General features: G+C 48.1%; 1 protein-coding gene across 1 annotated transcript in view; it reads right to left on the bottom strand.

Moving 5' to 3' along the window:
• Nucleotides 1-7652: 7652 nt before the first annotated feature.
• The window catches only part of PDIA5 (protein disulfide isomerase family A member 5), a 91867-nt gene continuing 77695 nt past the window's right edge, over nt 7653-21824 (bottom strand). Inside the window, exons 14-17 of the mRNA XM_043874205.1 lie at nt 20375-20505; nt 14246-14316; nt 8286-8420; nt 7653-7883 (exon numbers count right to left, since the gene is read on the bottom strand). Coding sequence (XP_043730140.1) covers nt 7803-7883; nt 8286-8420; nt 14246-14316; nt 20375-20505 — 418 coding nt within the window. The 3' untranslated portion in view covers nt 7653-7802. The remainder of the gene's footprint in view (nt 7884-8285; nt 8421-14245; nt 14317-20374; nt 20506-21824) is intronic.

The following is a 21824-nucleotide window of genomic DNA, read 5'->3' on the forward strand; positions in this document are numbered from 1 at the left end:
TAGTGTTGAGAAACTCTGCTATATGGTCTTTAAAAATAATGAGGAGAAAGAATATCTAATGATATAGGAAAATGTTTAAACATCTTCTGAATATTTTCAGTTATAAAATACTAAGAGATTTCATTTGTGTGTGATTTTAAAAAATGGAAGATGTAATCAAAGTGATCAGTAGTAATTGATGAGCAGGGATATGAAAGATTTAAATTTTCTTTTGCATGCTTTTCTTCATTTTTCAAAGCTTTTTATAATATATGTAGTATCTTGAAAATAAAGAAAAATATTCAATGAAAATTAACTATCAAGGTCTTTTCTGTGAGCACTGTGAAAAAGTTTTGAATGTTTTTGCTGACAGTGAGTCTGCAATCTTAGACTAGATTAATCAAGATATATCCTATAAGATCTGGAATAAGGGATTCATGGTCCTCTCACCGTTGTGCTGGCCAGGTCTCACCTGAACTTTTATGTTCAGGACCATTTTGTCAGGAATGTAGAAGATGTATATTTACACTGCCTATTTACACAGGGAAATTGTGTATTTTCCTATTGATTGATTTAGTAGAACTGGTGATCTCAGTCTGATCCAATAAACTGAAACTTCTCCTTAGGTAGCTCTAGGATGACTCCTTAGATAAACATTCAGTCTTTCAGAGGCCCGCTTCTTCACGAGGTGTGGACAAAGTGAAAACTGACAACCAGGGGAGGGACCTAGAGCCACATCAGGTCCTGTGGGTCCTGGCGCCCCCTGCTGGTCCAGGCTGCCTCTGGCACGGTGGCTGCTGAGGGGCACTGGGTCCTGCTCTGAGGTATTCTGTTGCTGTCTGCTCCCGAGGCTTTGGCTCATGCACCTTCCTTTCTTTTCCAGTCCTGCCTGGGCACCACCTCGTTCCTGCTGGTGCCGTGGACCCCTGAGCTTAGTCTGTAATCTCACGAGGTGACGCTCTCTGGCAAGAACATCAGCCAGACTCTTAGCCCACTTCTACACCCCTCTGTCGGGGACACAAGAGAAATTGGTTTCAGCCATAAAGGAAACGGGGCCACCTAGAGAGAGTTGAACACAGGCCCTATTTGTTAATCTGGGTCAATAAATTACGAGACATGCTTGATGTAATTTCAAACTTTTAAAATTGTAAGTTACATTATGCCCTTTACCTAGATTCACCAGTTATTTAGCTTTTGTCTCTTTAGCCTTATCTGTGTTTGTCTGCACATATATATATATTTTGAGTAATTTGAAATATTAAAAATCCCAGAAAAATTCACATATAGATAAGATTATTCTAATGTTTATATGAAAAGGTAAAACAATTTTGAAAAAGAAAGATAGTGAGAGAAATCGGTCTACTTGATTTCAAGGCTTACTATATAGACACCAGTAAGTAAGACTGCATGGTGTTGATAGACATAGATCAATGAAACAGAGAACCCAGAAACAGAACTCTGTTAAATATAGCCAACGTATTTTTTACAAAAATGTAAAAGCAATGCAGTGGAGGAAAGGTAGTCTTCAACAAATGGTGCTGGAACAATTGGACATTTGTAGGTCAAAAAATGAATTCTGACTTGAGTCTCACATATTTTTTGAAAAATATTTATTTAATCTATTTATTTGGCTGCACCAGGTCTTAGTTGTGGCATGCAGGATCTTTGATCTTCATTGCAACATGTGGGTTCTTAGTTGTGGTATGTGACATCTAGTTCCCCAATCAGGAATTGAACCTGAACCCCTTGCATTGGGAGCATGGAGTTTTAGCCACTGGACCACCAGGGAAGTCCTGAATCTTATATCTCATATAAAAATTAACTCAAAATAGATCACATATTTAAATGTAAAACCTTAGGGGAAAACATAGAAGAAAATCTTGGGGAACTAGAGTTTGATGATGAGTTCTTAAATATGATATCAAAAACATGATCCCTGAAAGAAAAGAAAATTGATATATTGGTCTTCATCAAAATTTAAAACTTTAAATTTAAGACCCTGTTAAGAAGATGGGAAAAAAAATTAGATATAAACTAGGGGAAAATATTTACAAGGACTAGTATCTAGAATAAAAAAAAAAAAAACCCTCTCAAAACTCCACAGTCAAAAGAAAACAATCCAATTAGAAAATGGGCGAAAGACACAGATAGAGATTTCACTGAATACGATACAGAGATGACAAATAGACACATGAAGAATACCCAGCATCACATCTTTAGGGAAATAAAGGTACAGTAAGACCATGATGAGATACTACTGCATACTAGTTAGAACCGCTAAAACTAACAGCAACTCAACAACAATAATAATACCACATGTTGGTGAGGATGTGGAGAAATTGGATCTCTCAAAATTGCTGGTGACAAAGTAAATGATACAGTCACTTTGGAAAAGTATGGCAGTTTCCTTAAAAGCAAACACACACATGGCCCTGCAATCATACTCCTGAGTAATTACCCCAGAGAAATAAAAATTTACATCAATACATAAAGTAGCTCTATTGTAATGGTCCAAAATTGGAAACAGCTAAAATGTTCCTTAATATGTAAAGGGTTATACAAACTGTGGCACATCCATACCATGGTATCCTGCTCAGCAATAAACAGGAAGGAAATATTGGTACATGCAACAACTTGGATAGCTCTCAAGAGCATTACCATAGAATGAGACAAGCTATCTCAAGAGATTATATGTTGTATGATCCCATTTTCATAACATTCCCAAGTGGCAAAAGTACAGACAGGGAGAACAAGTTAGCGTGTGCCAGGTTTTAGTGGTGAGAGGGAAAAGGAGAAAATGTGTGAACATAAAGCGATATAAGAGAGGCCTTTGGTGGAACAGTTCTATGTTTTGATTGCAGTCCTGGTGATGCAAATCTACACATATGATAAACGGCATAGACATAAGGAATTTCAAGGGAACTTAATAGCCAAAACAATCTTGACAAAGAAGAACAAACCTGGAGGACTTACACTTCCTGACCTCAAAACTTACTACAAATCTATAGCAATCAAAACAGTGTGGTTGTAGCATAAAGACAGGCATACAGACCAATGGGATAGAATAGAAAGCTCAGAAGTTACATTCTCACATATACGGTCAAATGACTTTTGATTAGGGCTCCAAGACTGTTCAATGAGGAAAAAATAGTTTTTTCCATAAATGGTGTTGGGAAAACTGGATATTCATATGCAAAACAATGAACCTGGACTCTTACCTTACACTTGAGTCAAACTGGATCAGTCACAAAGGTAAGACATAAAACTCTTAGAAGAAAACATAGGAGAAAAGCTTTAAACTTAGCAATGATTTACTAGAATCACCCCCAAAAGCACAGACAACAAAAGAAAAAATAAATCGGACTTCGCCAAAATAAAAAACTTGTGTGCATCCAAAGACACTATTAAGGAAGCGAAAAGAAAGACAATCCACTGAATGGAAGGGAATATTTGCATATCACATATTTGATACAGGATTAATATCCATAATGCATAAAGAACTCCTACATGGAAACAACAACAACAACAAAACCCCACAAACAATCCATTTCAAAAATGGGCAAAGGACTTAATAGACACTTCTCCAAAGAAGATACACAAATGGCCGAAAAGCACATGAAATATGCTCAGCATCACTAATCATTAAAGAAATACAAATCAAAACCACAATGAGATACCACTTTACTTCCATTGTTGTCATTGTTCAGTTGCTAAGTCGTGTCTTACTCTTTGTGACCCCATGAACTGCAGCACGCCAGGCTTCCCTGTCCTTCACTATCTCCTGGAGTTTGCTCAGACTTACATCCATTGAGTCAGTGATGCTATTCAACCATGTCATCTTCTGTTGCCCCCTTCTCCTCTTGACCTCAGTTTTTGATGGCTATTATCCACACACACACACACACACGCCCAAAAAATAACTTTCAGCAAGGATGTGGAGAAATCAGAACCTATGTGCATTGCTGGTAGAAATTTAAAATGGTGCAGCCACTATTGAAAATAGTACTGTGATTCCTCAAAACACTAGACATAGAAGTACCATGACCCAGCAATTCCACTTTCAAAACAACTAGGACTCAAACAGATGATTTGCACAATTTTGTTCACAAGAGCATTATTGGAAATGGCCAAAAGGCACAGATAGCACAAATGTCCATTGACAGGTGAGAGGATAGACGAAATTTGGTGTATTCATATGACGGAATATTAGCCTGCCTTAAAAGGAAGGAAATTCTGACATATGCTATAACATGATGAACCTTGAAAACATCATGCTTGGTGAAATAAACCAGACACAAAAGGACAAATATATGCTCTAGCTTATATGAGGTACCTAGAAGAGGGAAATTTATAGAGACAGAAAGTAGAATGGTGGTTACTAGGGGCAAGGAGGAGGGGGATATGGGAAGTTCTTGTTTAATGGAGTTTCAGTTTGGTGTGATGAAAACGTTCTGGAGTCGGATATTAATGATGGTGGCACAACAGTGTGAATACACTTAGTGCCACTGAACTGTATACACTTGAATATGGTAAATTTTATATCTATTCATAACAAAAAAGGCATCACACACACACACACACACTTCTCAGTTGCAGTAACCGCATTTCCAATACTAAATAGCCATATGTGGCTAATGGCCACTATGTTGGACATCCTAGGCCTAAAACAAAGGATTTGGGGGCAGGCATATATTTGGTAGGAACATAACAGTAATTTGGTTTTCACATTTAGCTCAAGGATATTAGTTCCATTTTTCCAGCCTTAAAATAATAAAATAGTTGTTGTTCAGTTGCTAAGTCATGTCTAACTCTTTGTGACTCCATGAACTACAGCACGCCAGGCTTCCCTGTCCTTCACCATCTCCCGGAGTTTGCTCAAGCTCATGTCCATTGAATCGGTGATGCCATCTAAACATCATCCTTTGTTGTTCCCTTCTCCTGCCTTCAGGCTTTCCCAGCATCAGGGTCTTTTTCAATAGGTCAGCTCTTTGCATCAGGTGGCCAAAGTATTGGAGCGACAGCTTCTGCATCAGTCCTTCCAATGGATATTCAAGGTTGATTTCCTTTAGGATTGACTGTTTGAGTAAACAGCAAAAGCATACCTACAGGGAGCTCAGTTGTGACCAGCAATGCCCAGTCACTGTACCTGGGAGCCTCCTGGGAACAGGACTGGCCCCTCCTCCATTTTGTGTGATTTAAGCAAGCCACGTGAGCCCCAGGCTTCACCTCCTGGTGCTTTCTAGATGAGATTACACATCTTTTTACATTGGAGGAGCAAATTGCTTCCTGAACCCAGAGCACCACCTGCCTGTGCCTGGCACAGGAGAGTTTCTGGAAGCCAAACATCTCTAGGAAGGGAGGGCACCACATGGGGAAGATGGGAAGGGTTGGTGGCCAGCTCTGGGAGCCCGGGTTAGTGCTGATGGGCAATCACCTATGGGAGAGAAGCAGAGGGGGCCACAGGGTAAGGCAGACCAGGAGGGAATGGAACCGGAAGTAGTGACCCAAAGGAGAGAAACTGAGGTGAAGGTTATGCCAAAGCCACCAGCATGAATACTGGGAATCCATTTTTTCCTAACTTATACCCTTGCTTTTTGCAGAAAAATCCGACAGCAAAGGTAAGATCTAGGGGAACTGAGGGGATAATGGCAGGTCCTCGAGTGAGGGTTAGGGAGGGGTGGGAACCCCAAGGACACAGGGGCCTGGCAGGCTATCATCCATGGGGTCGCAAAGAGTTGGACACAACTGAAGCTATTGAGCACGCACGCACACTGTACTGAATACCAGTGAATCCCTGATGAACCAAGCATGGGAATGAACCAACCACTGGGAATGTGACTAACCAGGGGCCATGCTCTAACCAATCTGCACAGAGCTCAAGAACTGGGGCATGGGGGGAGAGGTGGGGGGTAGGAGAATGGAGGAATGGAGCTCTGTCTGCAGAGGCAGCTTCCCAGAGCTGGGCTGAACTTGCTCTGGTCATGCCCAAAGTCATAGCAAACACTAGACACTCTGACAAGGGCTCTATAACTAACAAATCCTGCAAATAAAGAGGGAGAAGAATGCCATTTCCTAATGCTTTCAAGTTCTCACACAGAAGCCAGCCCAGACAGTGGAATAAGATGGAAAGAAAGCCCTGTGCTTTGAATGTGAGCACCAGTGGCCCTCAGCCAGGGAGTGGCTTTTCTCAGGCATTAAAGACGCAGTTAAAAACATTTTTGAAGACACAAATATGTTTCTCCCACAAATATTCCAAACAACTGTTACGCATGCCCATATGCACACACACTCTCACAAGCCCCTTTGCAGGAAAGGGTATATGACATTCAGCATCAGGATTAAATGGCTCTTTGTCTGATAGTGTATGGCACCAGGGGAGATCAGTAAAGATAAACACGTGCTTCTTTCATACCCATTCACCTGGAGGGAGACCAAGGACCACTTTAAAAAGTGGGTGCTTAAAGACAATAAAAGGCTGACCAGGCAGTGAGTGGACTGGGAAGTTGGGACCCTGCCCCAGAACAAGGGTTTTCAAAGCCTTCGAGCTCACTTAACAGCACTGTGTGCAGTTAACTTAACAGCACTGTGTGCTGCCACAGTGAACTCTGTGGCTCCCACCCCTTACTTGGGAACCCATCAGCAGGAAGGCAGGGGCTGCAAGGGTGGGTCTGGTCCAGGAAACAGGGCTGTGCCCACAGGCCAACCGCCCCGTAAGGCCACCAAAGTGTGCTGCCCAGTGCTGCAGCTCTGGAAACGCCACCTCGAACTTCCCCAAGGACTGCAAGGTGAAGACCACTGCAGAACACTGAAGTCCAGAGAGCACAGCGAGGCTGCTCTACTTCCTGTGGAGAAGAACCATGGCTCTGGTAGAAGTGCTGAGTTCAGGGCTGGTGCTACTCATACAGGGATACAGAGGGCAGGCCCAGTGGGAAAGATAGTCAGGAAAGAGATATGAGAGTGTCAGAGTGAGGCCTGGATGGTGCCCGTCCATGAGAAGCATGCTTGCAAAGCTTGGAGGTTACTGTCATGGGGCGAGGGGAGCTGGTTTACAGACCAGCATCCTCACACTGAGTATACGCCCCCACATCCCACACACCATCCCTTCCAGCCAGGGTGAGGAGCAAGCGGCCGCACAAAGGTCACCCCCTACCCCCGACTCCCTAGTCCACTCTAGATGCCCTTTCAGCCTGGGCTTGACCATTGCACCATCCCCTGGAGTGGAGACTTAGTCTTCTTTAATGGGAAAGCTGGGAGGGGATGGAGGAGACAGGAAGACAGAAATAGCCAGAGAAAGAGAAATATGCAAATACATTCCAGGAAAACACACCCAAACTAAAACCACAATGATCCAGAAAAAGCTAATGCTTGGTTCCCATAAGCTTCAGAATCCCATTTTCCTGACCATCCTAATGCATTCCACCGCCCCCCCACCTCCCCCAGTCCCCCAATCAGTCATTGTCCAACAGGCTATCTCGTGATCTGATTCCCCTGTTCTGCTCTCCAGTGGCTGACTGGGGCCAGTATCCCTGCCTCCCTCCTCACCCGCCTGCCCCAGGGTCTCTCCTGGACAGACATGACCGAGGAGTGGGGCTCTCCACCCCCCAGGAGAGGACACAGAGGAGGGAGGATATGGCATCCACCTTTGGGCTCCGTGGAAATAACCCACACCACCAAACAATCGGTTTAATTTTATTTCAAAATTGTACAAAACGGCCACACGCGGCTATAAAAAACTTCGTCTTCAGAACACGTGGAAATTCAGAAAGAACAACAAAACAGGTATCGTTCACAGTGTAATGGAAAAGCTTTCTCTGAGGCAGAAATTACAACTCTTCCTTCTTCTTTCCTAGTCTCTCATGGTCTCCCTCCCGGAGCGTTCGGATAAAATTGGTAAATCCCAGCTCCTGTAGGGAAGAAGAGAAGAGTAGGACCTGTAACTCCATGAGGATGTGCGCCCTCCCTTTATGCCCCTCTCCTGACCCTCTGCGTGCTCACACTTCTGGGCACAGAGAGGCGGCTGAGGGGGTGGCCGGGCCCATGTGGGAAGCTTGACTATGGAGAAGCCCTGAAAAGTGGGTGAGGAAATCCTCCCACACCCTGGAACCCTGAATTCTCCTCTGCCCCCACCCTGCTCTTGGGCCAGGACTTGTATGAAAACCTCTTGGGATTCCCTTCCAGCCGGGCCAGAGCCTCGCCTTCTTGGCTCTGAGCGTCGCAGCTGACTGGCTACCTGGGAAGCCCCCTCAGTGGCTGTTTCCCTGCCCCTCAGCAGACAGAGCTCGGGGCAGTGCCTCCCCACGACTCACCGTCGGATTGGTGTCATACTTCTCCACAAACTTCCCGTAGTTGTAGTAGTGGAAAGTGGGGTAGCCCTTGACTGCCTCCTGCTGACACAAGTCCTTGTTCTTCTCTTTGACGCAGTCAATAGCGACACAGGCAATCTGCAGGGTGCAAGAAGGGAGGCTCAGCATGGGGGTCTCTAGCCTGAGAGCTGAGGCCTGGATCCTCTGTGTGCAGGCTGCACCCGAGGCCCAGAGCCTGTGATTTCTGAGCTCCTCCCCAACAGCAGGGACACGCTGAACCAAAGCACCCCCAGCCCCATGCTCCACTGAGCCCAATAGCACTTGCTTTTAATTCCCCAGGCAGACAGGTGAGGAATGCCCTCAGACTACCCTTTAAAATCAAGAGTACAATGTAAAGGAAATTATGACTTGAAAGCATCTGTAAACACTACAAGTTTGTGATACTTTCTGTGAGGCACTGTGGGATTTATTCATTCATCTCCTAATATTTCCTGAACACTTTTTTGGGGAGGCAAGGTCAAGAATAAGAGCTTCAAAGTCAAGTTTTCCATGTGTAAGTCTTGGCTTGGCTGCATATTAACACTTATGGGAAGTCACTTAGCATCTTCACGCCTCAACATCCTCATCTGTAAAATGGAGATAGTATCAATACCCGGGCTATCAGGACATCCTGAAGACTGAGTAAGACAAGTCGGGGGAGGTGAAGGGCACATGGTCAGAGGTCAGTACACGTTAGCTGCTATTAGAGGCACTCCTACTGGCCTGGAACACTGGCTCTGTCCCCAACAGGAGCCCAGAATCTGGTCAGGGAGCTGGGTAAACAGGAAAAACCAAGGCGTGACAGGAGGCGTGTGGAGTGCTCCAGGGTGCCAGGATGGCCTGCAAAACGGTTCAGAAGAACTCTGCAAAGTTTGCCCCCTGGGCGGAGGACTGATGGAGGGGGAGAAGCAGATTCCATCCTGGGGAACACATTCCAGAACCCGGGACAGAGTTCAACATGACTAAAGCAAACAGGTTTTAGCCAGAAAGAGATTCCTAAATCGGCCGCTGCCCTCTTCTTGCCCATCTAACAAATTCCACGTGCTGGGCAGTTTTTCCTTATTTATTGCTCTTTCCCAACAAGAGGGTGTAAAGCAGACATGGGGAACTTTTCTCCTGCTGAGGGTCACAGAGCAGGGAGGGAGAGGAGGGGGTTGACTAACGGCAAGAGCAATCCACAAGCGTCACACAAGAGTGGTGGCATTGACGAAGCCAAGCCTGCTCTGGACGCTACGAGGACAGTGGTGACCTTGACAAAGTCAGCCATCGAGCGACTGACATTCTTACTACAGGAAGGCACTACAGACACATAACAAGCGAGATCACTGTGGAGTCCAAAGGATGCCCTGAAGGAACTAAGAGGGTGCTTGGACAGACCACGGCCAGAGGGGCTGCTTTCACCAGGATGGCCAAGGAGGCCTTTCCAAGGAGCTAACATTTGATCTGAGCCATCAGTGATATAAGGCAGCCAGCGGCATGAAGGCCCGAGGGAAGAGCAGCCAGCTAGGACCAGCCCAGGCCAGGACCCGGGAGAGGAATTGGCGTGGCACCTTGAGGGCCAGAACCCACTCAGGAGCCCACACAGAACTACGACTGCACTGGAGGTTTAAAGCTGCTGGACAGCCGTGACTCACAGGGTTCTCTGGCTGCTGGTTATTCACACTTGGATGGAGGCCCCCTTTCCAGGCAGGAGAGCCCTGCAGGGCACCAACAGTCATGCTTATTTACCTGTGCCCAGGTAAGCAGGGCTGACAGGCAGTGAAGAGGGAGCCTTGCATTCTGGTTACTAGTCACTTGTCCCCCACTTACCCACCTTCAAGCCCCCTTCTAACCCCTCAGCTACATACCACTCTATACGATGAGACCTCTTAGAGCAGAGTCTGCAAACTCTGCACACAATCAGTATTTGACTCTCAGTCCTCTTCTGTTTGGCCCACAGAAAATTAAAAAAAAAGAGAGAGAGTCTGACTTAGTTGCCAACCTAGATAAAGAGCCCAAAGATTTTAATAGAAAGTTTGGCTTTTCAGCTTTTCCTTAAAAGCCAAATCTGAGGGTACTTGCCCTGCATTCCCACAGGCAATATGTGGCTAGGAAAGTGGGGTAGCTGTCTCCTTCAGGCAAGGTCAGCTTGCTGTCTGTCTGTGTCCACACGTACCAGCAGGCTTCTGAGAATTCCAGCTCATCCTCTAAAGCCTTTCCTGATTTATTTAGGAACATGAGGCGGAGGCTCCTCTGGCTGTCTTCAGGGCTCCATTTCTCAGGGCAGGTGCTGAGCAGCCGGGCCCGTGGGGACCGTGCACCGGGGCAGCCCTCGTCTAGGGGCTGTTGCTCCCCTGCTAGGCGCTGAAAATGTTTAATGAGCTTTGCTCCAGGCTGCTGTTCTCCCTGTATCCGCTTTAAATTATAAATTTAATTTGTATACATTCCCTGGAGCTGTGGGAAATGTAGTGTATGGTTTTATAAATCAACTAAATAAAAAATGGGTACTTATTCTGAATCCCCTAATATAGCTGCCAGTGCTTCTTCCAGCTGCAAAGGCTCCTCAGTTCTCAGTCTCTATAGCAGAAGGGGAGACAGGCATGGGCCCTTCAGGAAGTGGCTTAGACTCTCTGGAAAGAAGGCAGCAAATAAACCTCTCCACATCTACCCCAGTGTCACCTAAGTGCTGCCCCCCTCACACCCACTCGAGATTTGCACCAACTTACCCGAAGCACTGAACGTACACTAACTTCTAGATTTGCTCCACGCCAGGTGGCTCAGTGTCCTGCAACATCCTGTCTGTCCAGCACTTGCCAATGGCACCTGCAACTCTCGGCTGAAGGGAGCTAAAAGTGAGGCCAGTGATGGAGAGGCTTGAGGACACCTCGACCTCCGAGGGGGACTACTCTGTCCCTGCTGAGGTCTCCAGGGACTGAGCCTAGTTAGCCATGCAGTGATTTGCTCATTAACACACCTGCTCTGGCTTCCCTTCCTCCATCCCCTCAACTGCTCCCCAAGACCACCTCCCCAGAAATCCCCTGCACGGGAGTCCAGGCCCCGAGTCCACTTCTGGGAGACCTCTGACCATGCCTATACATTCGGTTCTGATGCTGCCCCTTTCCATCTGGTAGCTTTGGGCGAGTCACTTAACCTCTCTGAAACTCAATCTCCTCATCTGTAAAATGAGAGAGTAATAATACTGAGGTGACTAGACTACTGTGAGGACAACGTCACAAAATGCTTTAGAAGTAATATCAGCAGAAGAGGAGGAGGACTTAGGAACTATCAAACATGTTACCCAGTTTCTTTATCCAGTCAACACCTACAGAGATTTCAGGCGTCAAGACTGTGGGGGATTCAAGGGAAAACAAGGTCCCTGCTCTCAGGGAGATCTCCCTTCTATGAACTCGAGGGACGATACGCAACACACACCACACAGTCAGAGCTACCCTAGCTTCGCCAGCCAATCACAGAGGGGCCCCCACTGCTCCAGGGCCTGCTCCTGGGATGACCTTGCACCTGGCCGGGAGCTGTGCTGTACTGCTGACCGCCCCCCCACCCCCGGGCTGGGACACTTTGCTGAGCAGTGAGAGAGGCCCCACTTTGCCAGGCCAGGGGTCAGCCTTCCACTTGAGATCCTGGTCCTCACGGCCACCTCCAGAACGTCTCCTGTTCCAACACTAACAGTGTGCAGCCCTTTCTGCCCGCAGCATGTCAACTGCTAAAGTCCCCAGTAACCTCCTGGGAGGGGGAGGCTCCCCAGCTAAAATATGAGCTGCTTCATGCGGCTTTTATTGATTCAGTAAAATAAATCTCTGCAGGAGCTAATATTGACTTTGGCTATGAAAATGGAAGTGAACAACCAACTGCATATTGATTGGGGAAGGAACAGGGACAAGCTTCTGGGTGGGAAAAAAAAAATGCAATTCTGGCTCACAGGTGGCAGCATGGGGTGTCGGGAAGGATTGGGAGTCAGGAGACCCACTTCTGGCTCTCAGTGACATATTGGGTGTCCCTGGGCAAGAGACACAGCTCCTCCTTTTTGGGCCTTCCTCCCTCAGGACGGGGAGAGGGCTAGTAAGGCCAGTGGTCACTAAACACCAGCCTGTGGTCAGCACAAATTCCTGGAGCCATCCCCCGAGGCTCTGATCTGATAGTTCTAGGATGACACCCAGCCATCATGGCACCGGTGCCCCTGGCTGAAAACAGGATGCTTCCTGCTGCTACTGAGAGCCGTCTCCAGAATGCTGGCCTGCGAGCTGCCTGGGACAGAGAAGTTAAGTATGTTCCTGAAAATGAGTGAGGGTGATGCCTGGCTTGGAAGGAGAGACAAGGAATAACAGGGGAATAATTCTAGAAAAAGGTCAGCAACATTACTGGCCCAAGTTAAGATAATTAAGCAAAGGCATATCGGTATCTCAGAGAAGGAGGGGGTCACCATGGAAACAAGACCCCTGTGCATCAGCAGGGGGACGGAGAAGAGAAGGAATAGCCCTCAGCTGCCAATGAGGGGCACAGCCAGCCTGGTCTCATGAGGACTGGTGTGATCCCCTCACAGGCCCTAGAGACCTGAGCAGCCAGGGGGCGGGAAGCCCCCACACCAGTCACCCTCCTGTGTGCCCAGGGCACCAAGTGTTCTGGGTAAAAATGATGGGAGCTGTGTGGAGAGACTGCCAGTCCAGCTCTGGTCCTGGGGAGTAAAGGCCTCCCCACACCAACGCACGCCCAGCCCTGCAGGGACGAGCAGCCCGGGCTGTACTGGAGCGGCCAGACTGGGAGCAGCCACCCTGCTCAGGTCGAGGGTGGCAGAAGTGGGTGGAGCGGTGAGGGAGACAGACGACAGGAAGCACCTCCCTGCCGTGCCCCTCTCAATGCAAGCCAAGTGGCAGGGAGAGGACATAAGTGTTTTTGGTCCTTATACTCCCTCTTGATGGCGAAGGGTGTCTCAAGGGCACAGGCAGGGCTCGCAGGTGACCACGGGACTTCCTGATTCAGGGAAGGTGTCTGGAGCCTGAGTCCCCCCACATGTGCCTGGCTTCCTCTGACTCACTGTTCCTATACAGCTCTCACCACCCCACCACTGCCACCGTGGGGCCAGTGCAAGGCGATCTCAGCATCTGTATCCCACCTGCCCCAGCTGCGCCTGACAACTCCACATGGAAAAATAAGGCAGAGATGTATCGGACTTTGGGTTTGGGTGTGTGTGAGCATGTTTGGGGGGCATTTCAGGGGACAGGTTCCTATGATGGAGTCCCAGGCAAGTAAACCAGTGCTGCCACTTTAGATGAAGGAAATGTGAGACCTGGAGTCTTACAGCTCACGCAGTTTAGCAGCAGCCCAGATGCACCAGCCTGAGTTCTGGGGTCTTCTCGCTGCCGTGCACCCCCTCAGCCTCAGAGTCTGCCTGGTCTGCTGGAGCTGCCTGGGGGACTGCCTGGGGCCCCCTCGCTGTGCTCTAAGCCGATCTGCAGCTCTAGCTTGTTAATTTTCTGCTTCATCAGTCAGCAACTGCAGGAGCCTTTCACTTGGGCGGGATGAGGCTCCGTTCCCATGGCCTTGCTCTCCTCCACCTTGGCCGCCTCCAGTTGACTTTTGTGGGATATTTTTATTTGTACTTTTAATTACACAAGTAGTGCATGACTACAAATCCTACCGTAAAAAGATGTGAGCATTAAAAAAGAATGAACAAATGACCCCTTTACCACTCCCTCCTTCAAGGAAGGGCTGTAACGGTTCAGTGTATCCCTTTCAGTCGGTTTTGCAGCATAAATGCAGCCAGCTCTATCCCGCCTTCTAAAAAGGATGTCCTGGTTGCCAGAAATCCCTATGTCTCAGCAGAAGCTGCTTGGGGAGGGCAACCTGAACAGAAGGGAGGAAGGTGTGGGCACTGGTGGTAGTGGGAAGCTGGAGGCGGGACAAGAGATGAAGAGGAAGGGTGTCCTTACCTTTCGGTCATCTTTGAAGGCATCAGCAGTGGCAGTAAAGTGTGGAATGACCTTCTTACAGTGCGGGCACCCTGTGTGAGAGGGAAGGAGACAGCATTGCACATGGAGCAGGGCCAGGGGCCAGGAGCCCTGCCTGGAACTTCCAGAGAGGCCTTTCCAGGAGTTTCTCTCCTCCCAACAGACTTCAGGGTCCATCTGACTCCCACCCACTGCACACCCACCGTCAGGGTTCAGGTATCAACCCCACCACTCAAACTCTCCATTGTGCGTCTGCTGTCGGCACGAGGGCTCTGCAGGAGGCCTGTGCCAGTGTGAGGTTCACTCTTGCCTGGGACCTCCCACTCCATACCCTCTGACCCCCCACCCACCCTCAAGGCTGGGGGTGGGGGACACAGACACTGTGGTCTTGGTCTGCAAGCTCCTTGCATGGAGGGCTGCCCTCAGGGTTCAGAAGAGCCTGATCCAGGGCGCAGCGGGAGCTTTTCGGGCTTAGAAGAAAAGGACATGTGCTCTGGCTTCTCGGAGCCTGTTCTGAAGCTCCTTCTTGCACCCCAGTGACAATGGCGGAGCCTGCCACTTCATGACTGAAAAGGTACATGTGGGAAAGTGGAGGGTGGGAGCAAGCACTCTGCCTGACTTGAGCAGCTCATGCACTGCTGTCGATTCCCACACTGCCCCCAGCCCCCACCCCCAGACCGAGGACCCCTGGTTGTCATGCTGTCCTTCCACTCCTGCCTTAGAGTCCACCTGAACTCTGGATCCAGGAATAGGAGTGTAGAGGTCAGGCTAAGAGGAGGACAAGCCGCCGGAATCACTGCCGCTTCTCAGGGCCTGGGTTCCCGAACCAGGGACGAGGACCAGAGCTCCAGAGGCCCCGGATGGGACAGTGGCATGTGGGCTGCCCCGAGCCCCTCCAGTTCCAGTGACAGGTCCCCAGTATGGGGCCCACCTGTGTGCGGCCACTTTCTCCTGTCTCGGCAAGTCCAGGACACCATACTCCAGGGAGGAAGCCCAAGAAACTGCGGGCTGCTCTGGCCCAAATCCACTTTCCCGGCCTTCCCCTCAGCTTTGGTCCATCAAAACCCAAAACCCACCTCTCCCTACTGCTCTCCAGACACTGAAGCCAACTGCCAAGAGAACAGAACTGCTTTGAGGGAAGGAGTTCCCTGACTGTGGTAATTAATTCTGGTCAAAACACAGATGGGAGAGGCCAGATGCCCCCTGGGGAGCCCTGGCTCCAGCTAACTTCTTGACCAACAGTCGGACCAGGCCTTTGGGCCCTCCCACGGCCTTGGGGAAGCCCAGACAGAGAAAGGAGAAAGCCTGGCTCATCTGCTCTCTCTCTTTTTAAAATAAAGGTAATGATGACTGGCATTTCAAAGGGTTTTATGAAACCAAATTAAGGCAGAGCTACAACTTTAATCTGAATTTAGCACCTGAGCTGGTTCCTGAGAACCATATGGCGGGACCACCCATATGGCCTGGCTAGTGGAGTGGCCAGCTGGCCCCAGAGCAGAATGGATGGTGGTGATGGGAGGATTTTCCCAATGTCCATCACAGGAGTAGAGAAGAGAGCTGAGCTAGTTACAGTTACACCAGAACTGAGACAAAGTACCGAGCACAGCCTAACTCATGGCAGATGCCAATGGCAATTATAGGAACACGGTACTAATTTGACCCAATAGAGGGAAGAATGGCTCAAATTCATGCAAATATCAATACTACAAAGGAATGATGGTATAGAGCTTTCAAAACATTTAAAGAGCTCAATATACTGGTCGAGAGTTCGTCAAAGTGTGCCCTGCAGTACCTAGAGGTCCCCTGTAAGTGGCATGTGAATGCTCGCTAAGACATCAGGTTGGCTGGAAATAAGCTACTCCCTTCCCCTAAATCTGGTATCACTCCTAATTTCTCCTTTTTAACTTCTCTGCTTACTGAAAGCATAAAGGTCACTGTCAGTTTAGTGCAAATTCCTGCTATCATCAATTTGAAGCATCCAGGTCTCAGATTAATGGCCTTCTGCTACATCTCATTTTCTCATTATCTAAAAGAAAGAGCATGGCAGATGAATAACTAGAGGGGAGGTTGTTTTAGAAAGGGCATGAAGATGTTTCCCAGACATGTCAGGTGGGCCAGAAGAGGCATGATTTTTTAATGTGGGCTCTTTAAAACGGTGCCACCTCTGTGTCGCAGGAAACTAAAGCAGCCTTCCAGAGTGGGGAGAGAGGAACAAAGACCAAGGACAGGACAGAAAATTCCAATTCCAACTCAGCCAAGCTGGCCTAAGAGGGGCAGTCACCATGACCAGACCATTCAGAGCAAACAGAGGGGCTCTGGAACAGCACAGAACAATGAAACAGCAGGAGAAAGAGCTGTGTAGAAACTAGAGAGGGAGGATGTGGGGGGAGGTGGGACATGGGGGGACAGGACAAACAGTGTTTGCTTTTTACTTTACACCTACCTTTATCCGGTATGTGACCTTTCTGCAGTATTTAGATTCTTTATATACAAATTAAGTATATGTTACAGTCCATGGGGTAGCAAAGAGTCAGACATGACTGAGTGACTAACCCTTTTACTTCACTTTAATATATACTACCTATAGGATAAATAAGAATATATTATTTTATTGCTATTTTATTGTCGAGAACAAGAAATGCAAAAAGGCAAAATGGTTGTCTGAGGAGGCCTTACAGATAGCTGAGAAAAGAAGAGAAGCTAAAGGCAAAGGAGAAAAGGAAAGATATACCCATTTGAAAGCAAAGTTCCAAAGAATAGCAAGGAGAGATAAGAAAGCCTTCCTCAGTGATCAGTGCAAAGAAACAGAGGAAAACAATAGAATGGGGAAGACTAGAGATCTCTTCAAGAAAATTAGAGATACCAAGGGAACATTTCATGCAAAGATGGGCACAATAAAGGACAGAAATGGTATAGACCTAACAGAAGCAGAAGATATTAAGGAGGTGGTAAGAATACACAGAAGAAATAAACAAAAAAGATCTTCATGACCCAGAGAACCACGATGGTGTGATCACTCACCTAGAGCCAGACATCCTGGAAAGTGGGCCTTAGGAAGCATCATTACAAACAAAACTAGTGGAGGTGATGAAATTCCAGATGAGCTATTTCAAATCCTAAAAGATGATGCTGTGAAAGTGCTGTACTCAATATGCCAGCAAATCTGGAAAACTCAGCAGTAGGACTGAAAAAGGTCAGCTTTCATTCCAATCCCAAAGAAAGGCAAAGACAAAGAATGTTCAAACTACTGCACAATTGCACTCATCTCACACACTAGCAAAGTAAAGCTCAAAATTCTCCAAGCCAGGCTTCAACAGTATGTGAACTGTGAACTTCCAGATGATCAAGCTGGATTTAGAAAAGGCAGAGGAACCAGAGATCAAATTGTAAACATTTGTTGGATCATCAAAAAAGCAAGAGAGCTCCAGAAAAACATCTGCTTTATTGATTATCCCAAAATCTTTGACTGTGTAGATCCCAACAAACTGTGGAAAATTCTTCAAGAGATGGGAATACCAGACCACCTGACCTGCCTCCTGAGAAATCTGTACGCAGGTCAAGAGCAACAGTTAGAACTGGCCATAGAACCACAGACTGGTTCCAAATCAGGAAAAGAAGTACGTCAAGGCTGTATATTGTCACCCTGCTTATTTAACTTATATGCATCATGAGAGATGCCAGGCTGGAAGAAGCACAAGCTGGAATCAAGACTGCCAGGAGAATTATCAATAACCTCAGATATGCAGATGACACTACCCTTATGGCAGAAAGCAAAGAAGAACTAAAGAGCCTCTTGATGAAAGTGAAAGAGGAGAGTAAAAAAGCTGGCTTAAAACTCAACATTCAAAAAATGAAGATCATGGCATCTGGTCCCATCACTTCATGGCAAATAGATGGGGAAACAATGGAAACAGTGGCAGACTTTATTTTTGGGGGCTCCAAAATCACTGTAGATGGTGACTGCAGCCATGAAATTAAAAGACGCTTGCTCCTTGGAAGACAAGCTATGACCAACCTAGACAGCATATTAAAAAGAAGGGACATTACTTTGCCAACAAAGGTCCATCTAGTCCAAGTTATGGTTTTTCCAGGTGTCATGTATGGATGTGAGAGTTGGACTAAAAAGAAAGCTGAGCGCCAAAAAATTGATCCTTTTTAACTGTGCTGTTGGAGAAGACTCTTGGGAGTCCCTTCGACTGTAGAGAGATCCAACCAGTCCATCCTAAAGGAGATCAGTTCTGAATATTCATTGGAAGGACTGATGCTGAGGCTGAAACTCCAATACTTTGGCCATCTGATGTGAAGAACTGACTCCTTGGAAAAGACCCTGATGCTGGGAAAGATTGAAGGCAGGAGAAGAAGAGGACAACAGAGGATAAGATGGTTGGATGGCATCACCAACTCGGTGGACATGATTTTCAGCAAGCTCCTGGAGCTGGTGATTGACAGGGAAGCCTGGCATGCTATACAGTCCATTTGGTCGCAAAGAGTTGGACACAACTGAGTGACTGAACTGAAGTGAACTGATTTTATTGCTGAAAACATGTTAAAGATTTTTTTCCATTAGGTAGTCCCCTCCCCCCTGCCCCTGTCCAGTGATGAACACACGTCTCAGAGCTTGGAGCAGAGCTCAGGGCAAGACTTGGCAGCAAGGGAGATGGGAAGACTCCAGACACCAAGCCCTCTGCCAGCAGCTGAGTCGCTCAGCAGCAGGCCCTGCAAGGACCACATTTAGTTATTTCTCTTTGGGATGGACTGTTAGACTTTTGAGGTGGGCAGGGACCAGGCCTCTTTCCCAGGTATCCTGGGTCCCAAACATGAAGCACAAAGCTGTTACTTTAAGGAGGTCATTAGCACCCTAGCAGGATAGGTGTCCCCACTGAAGTCTGGGGGCAAGGGGAGAGAATTTGGGGAAAGTATTCAGTCTGGACTCTCTCAAGTCCACCCCATGGCTGGTCAAAGACTTTCTCCAGCCAGGTTCTCACCAGGTGCTGGGAAGTAACTACCCTCTGAATCAGGATTGTGACTAAGAGAGGGTATTAGCCCAGGCCTCGGGAAGGGCTCCATCATCATTAACTTGCTGCCAAGCCTCAGGCAGTCAGGCATCTCCTGGTCTCAGTGCTACACCCCCAACTCTGCCTGGAAGGAAGACAGCTTCTCAAGATCCACACAGTCTTCTGGACTTTCTCTCAGGACAGAGGACAACAAGAGGAAGCTCTGTAAGGAACTGAAAGAGTGCAAGGCCCACTTGCAGAGGAAAAGGCACAACCAGAGGAAGCATCAGCCACAAGAGGGTGGGGTTGGAGGCTAGGCCAGGAGGCCTCTTCCCAGGACAGTGAGAGCTGAGCAGACTTTCCTCACTGGAGAAGAAGGGATGGGAGGCTAGGACTAGATTGAGCCACCTGCTTCTCTATGGAGTGCACTCCATAGAGCTTTGTTATCCCCATTCCATTACACTAAGCCGTAACCTGGGGGAGAAAGGGCAGAGCAAGAAATTCAAGAGCCTTTCCTTTACAAATCAGTGAACAACTTTAAAATGGGAACACACAAAACTTGAGATCACAGACACCTACATCAGCAGACACATCATTCCCTCAACTTAAGCTTTGATTAAAATGGGGATCCCGGTGGGGAGCTCTGAGCGAATGTGACTGAACTTCCACCACAGCTTCAACCCTATGGCTTCAGAGCCATGACCTTCAGAAGGTCAGGGAGAGGAGGCTGGGTTGGCAGTGCTCAGAAAGACAGGAACAGAGAGGCCTAATGAGGCAGGCTGAATTCCCAGCTACGAAGTGCCAGGGTTCAAAGGTGAAGTCAATGGCTGGAGGGATGGAGGAAGCCAGGGGTGGGAGAGTCCAGGGACGTGAGGTGGCTGAGTAATCATTAATACAAGGCAGGCCCCAGGCACAGGCAGAAGCAGAGGGCTTTAGGGCTGTTGTGAGAACAGAGCCGAACCCAGCCGGCCCTGAATTCTGAAGGACCTCAGCCAGGAATGAAACTAGAGCCCTGCTCACAGAGAAAATGGCCCAGAGTTGGCTTGTGGCTGCCCAGGTCCCTAGGGGATCTTCTCACCCCATCCTTCACCCCTCAGTGAGCGCCCCAGCGACTTACATGGGGCGTAGAACATGACTAAGGCATGCTTCTTCCGCTTCAGGGTCTCCCGGAAGTTGTCCCCAGCCAGATGCAACACGCTGGTCTGCTGCTCTTCCCAGGCGGGGTCTGGGGGTGGGGGAGACTCGGGGCTAAAGGATTCAGAGTGGAGGGGAGACAGTCATTGAGAGAAGTGCTTCCACCACCCCCCAACCCCCAAACACTCAGGGGAGCACATAAGAGAAAATCACTTCGCATCCTTTCCAAAACTGAATTTAAATCCTCAATTTAAACAGGAAGAAATGTGAACTGTCTGCAAAGATTTCCTCCAAGGAGCCTCTTAAGAAGCCATTCTATGAAGGTGTGAAGGACCTGAGCCTGTTTTGGGGATAAGGAGCCTCTCTAGTCGTCTCCTCGCCCTGGGGAAAACCCCAGCACCCGGGCTCCCTCTTTCCCTCCCTCCTGCCTCTTCTGGTACCCTAAGCACTCCATGATCTTCTGCTCCTGAGTCTTTGTTCTGGTGGAGAGAGCATGGGCCAAAGAGTGAGGTGGGTCTGCATTCAAATCCAGGTTACCAATCACCTGCATGACCTTAGGTTAAGTTACCAAACCCTTCTGAGCTTCCATTTTCCTTTCTGTTAAATGAGTACAACGATACCTACTCCCTGGGATCCTTAAGAAGAACAGAGACAAAGTATGTAAAGCACCTATTCGGTCAAGCAACTACCAGTTGCTAAGGGCCTGCAAGCACACATAAAGGACAGGCATTAGATAAAGGTTCACAATTTTTCAGTCTACTTCTGTCCACTGGTTCCCTCCACTCTGCCTCACAGAAGTATAGATCTCCAGGGCCTTTTAAAACCCTTGCTGCCCTTCACCCCCTTCCTACAATCGCGCTTCTCTCTCCCTTCTCTGATAAGTGGCTCTGGGGAGTGGTCCAGAACCCATGCTGCCACATCCACTCCCTGCCGGCACTTCCTGCTTCTCCTGGTGCCACACGGCTCCTGCCCGCCAGACCTCAGGCCTCGTACCCAGCGAGGTCAGCATAGTACAGTGCCAGCTGCCTCAAGTTCAGGTTCATCTTTCAGAAGCCCTCCTTCCAGGCACCTGCAGAGCCCCACCCCCCCACCAACCTTCCCCAAAGCCCCTGCTCTTCTTCTGGTTCCATCTCCATGCTCCTGCAATTCTCAAAAGGTTTCATCCATCTGCGTGGCTTCCATAACCCCCTAGACTGAGGATGACTCGAGCCCTGACCTCTCATCCAAGCCCATTTCCAGGTGTTCTCCGGGTATTTCCACCTGGAGGCCCAACTGTCACCCCAATCCCAACAAGATTTAGAACTCTTCCCCTTCCTCCACACCTCCCGAAACAGTTTTCTTCCCCACCTTCTTCGTTTGGTTAATGGCACCCCAGCTCTTGTGACTGGCCCCTCCCAGACTTCCTGTCTTGCCCCGTTCTTTGCCTTCCAGAT

The sequence above is a fragment of the Cervus elaphus genome, chromosome 19, assembly GCF_910594005.1.
Source record: "Cervus elaphus chromosome 19, mCerEla1.1, whole genome shotgun sequence".
NCBI lineage: Eukaryota > Metazoa > Chordata > Mammalia > Artiodactyla > Cervidae > Cervus > Cervus elaphus.